Source organism: Condylura cristata, unplaced genomic scaffold, assembly GCF_000260355.1.
Source record: "Condylura cristata isolate star-nosed mole 26May11 unplaced genomic scaffold, ConCri1.0 scaffold00013, whole genome shotgun sequence".
Taxonomy (NCBI): domain Eukaryota; kingdom Metazoa; phylum Chordata; class Mammalia; order Eulipotyphla; family Talpidae; genus Condylura; species Condylura cristata.
Genome location: NW_004567114.1, coordinates 994,934 through 996,355, shown reverse-complemented (window position 1 = coordinate 996,355; position 1,422 = coordinate 994,934). Strand labels below are relative to the sequence as shown.

General features: G+C 59.4%; 1 protein-coding gene across 1 annotated transcript in view; it reads left to right on the top strand.

The window, feature by feature from the left end:
* The window catches only part of TRAF3 (TNF receptor-associated factor 3), an 18,554-nt gene extending 17,138 nt beyond the window's left edge, over positions 1-1,416 (top strand). The window contains exon 6 of the mRNA XM_012724369.1: positions 17-1,416. Within this exon, the coding sequence (XP_012579823.1) occupies positions 17-588 (572 nt within the window). The 3' untranslated portion in view covers positions 589-1,416. The remainder of the gene's footprint in view (positions 1-16) is intronic.
* The last annotated feature ends 6 nt before the right edge of the window (positions 1,417-1,422 follow it).

The following is a 1,422-nucleotide window of genomic DNA, read 5'->3' as shown; positions in this document are numbered from 1 at the left end:
CCTCTCCCCGGCGCAGGCCTGCTGGAGTCCCAGCTGAGCCGGCACGACCAGATGCTGAGCGTGCACGACATCCGCCTGGCCGACATGGACCTGCGCTTCCAGGTCCTGGAGACGGCCAGCTACAACGGCGTGCTCATCTGGAAGATCCGCGACTACAAGCGGCGGAAGCAGGAGGCCGTGATGGGGAAGACGCTGTCGCTGTACAGCCAGCCCTTCTACACCGGCTACTTCGGCTACAAGATGTGCGCCCGCGTCTACCTGAACGGCGACGGCATGGGCAAGGGCACGCACCTGTCGCTCTTCTTCGTCATCATGCGCGGCGAGTACGACGCGCTGCTGCCCTGGCCCTTCAAGCAGAAGGTGACGCTCATGCTCATGGACCAGGGCGCCTCCCGGCGCCACCTGGGCGACGCCTTCAAGCCGGACCCCAACAGCAGCAGCTTCAAGAAGCCCACCGGGGAGATGAACATCGCGTCGGGCTGCCCGGTCTTCGTGGCCCAGACCGTGCTGGAGAACGGGACCTACATCAAGGACGACACCATCTTTATTAAGGTCATAGTGGATACCTCGGACCTGCCCGACCCCTGACGCCGGCCTGCGCTCGGAGGCGGCCCCCGGGCGGCGCCGAGGACACGCTCACCCCATGGACTGCGCCACCTCGCTCTGGAGAATTATTTATCCTCCGGGATCGGTTCTGCTGTCAGAGAAGGCTCCATCTCCATTCCCGAAGCCGCGCTTGGCCGCGGGAAGCGTCCGTGCCGGACAGCAGGGCCGCGGCCGCCCGCGCGGCGCCTCGGCCCCAGGAGGCCCCGGCGCGCCCGGGGGCTGGACACGCAGCATGTCGGCGAGGGAGGAACACAGGGAACGGCGGCCCTGACCTCTTCAGTGCAATCTTGTTTAAATATAGCATATTGTCTATTTTTAAGGCCTCATCTGGTCTCTGTTTTAATGATTTGTCTGTCAGAAGACCCTGAAGTACACCTCGGTCTTTTCTGAAAGTCTCTAAATTCAGAATCATTTTTTTGATTTAAAGTTCTACAGGTAACTGTTACTGCAGACATTTTATTTTAAAACGTTGATGAGACTGCTATTTCTTGGAAGAAAATGTAAAACACCAGACACTGGTTATCACTTGTGATAGGAAAGAAAACACTCACCCCGTTGTTATTTCTCGTTAGAAATGTGACCCGGTGCCCTGGCGCGACGACGCCTCATGGCCGCGGGGGGCGCTCTTCGATGCTGTGCATCATCTCAGATTACAGTTGTTTTCACCCTAAAATAGGGCATTAGTTGAACTTTGGAGTTCTAAACAAAACCCGTGGGCCCCCAGGTTCCGCCCCGCGTCCGGCTGGTGCTCAGCGCCGGGGCGCGGCGCCTCCCGCCGGCTGTGTTCACTGTGCTTCCAGGTAGCTTGACCGGACC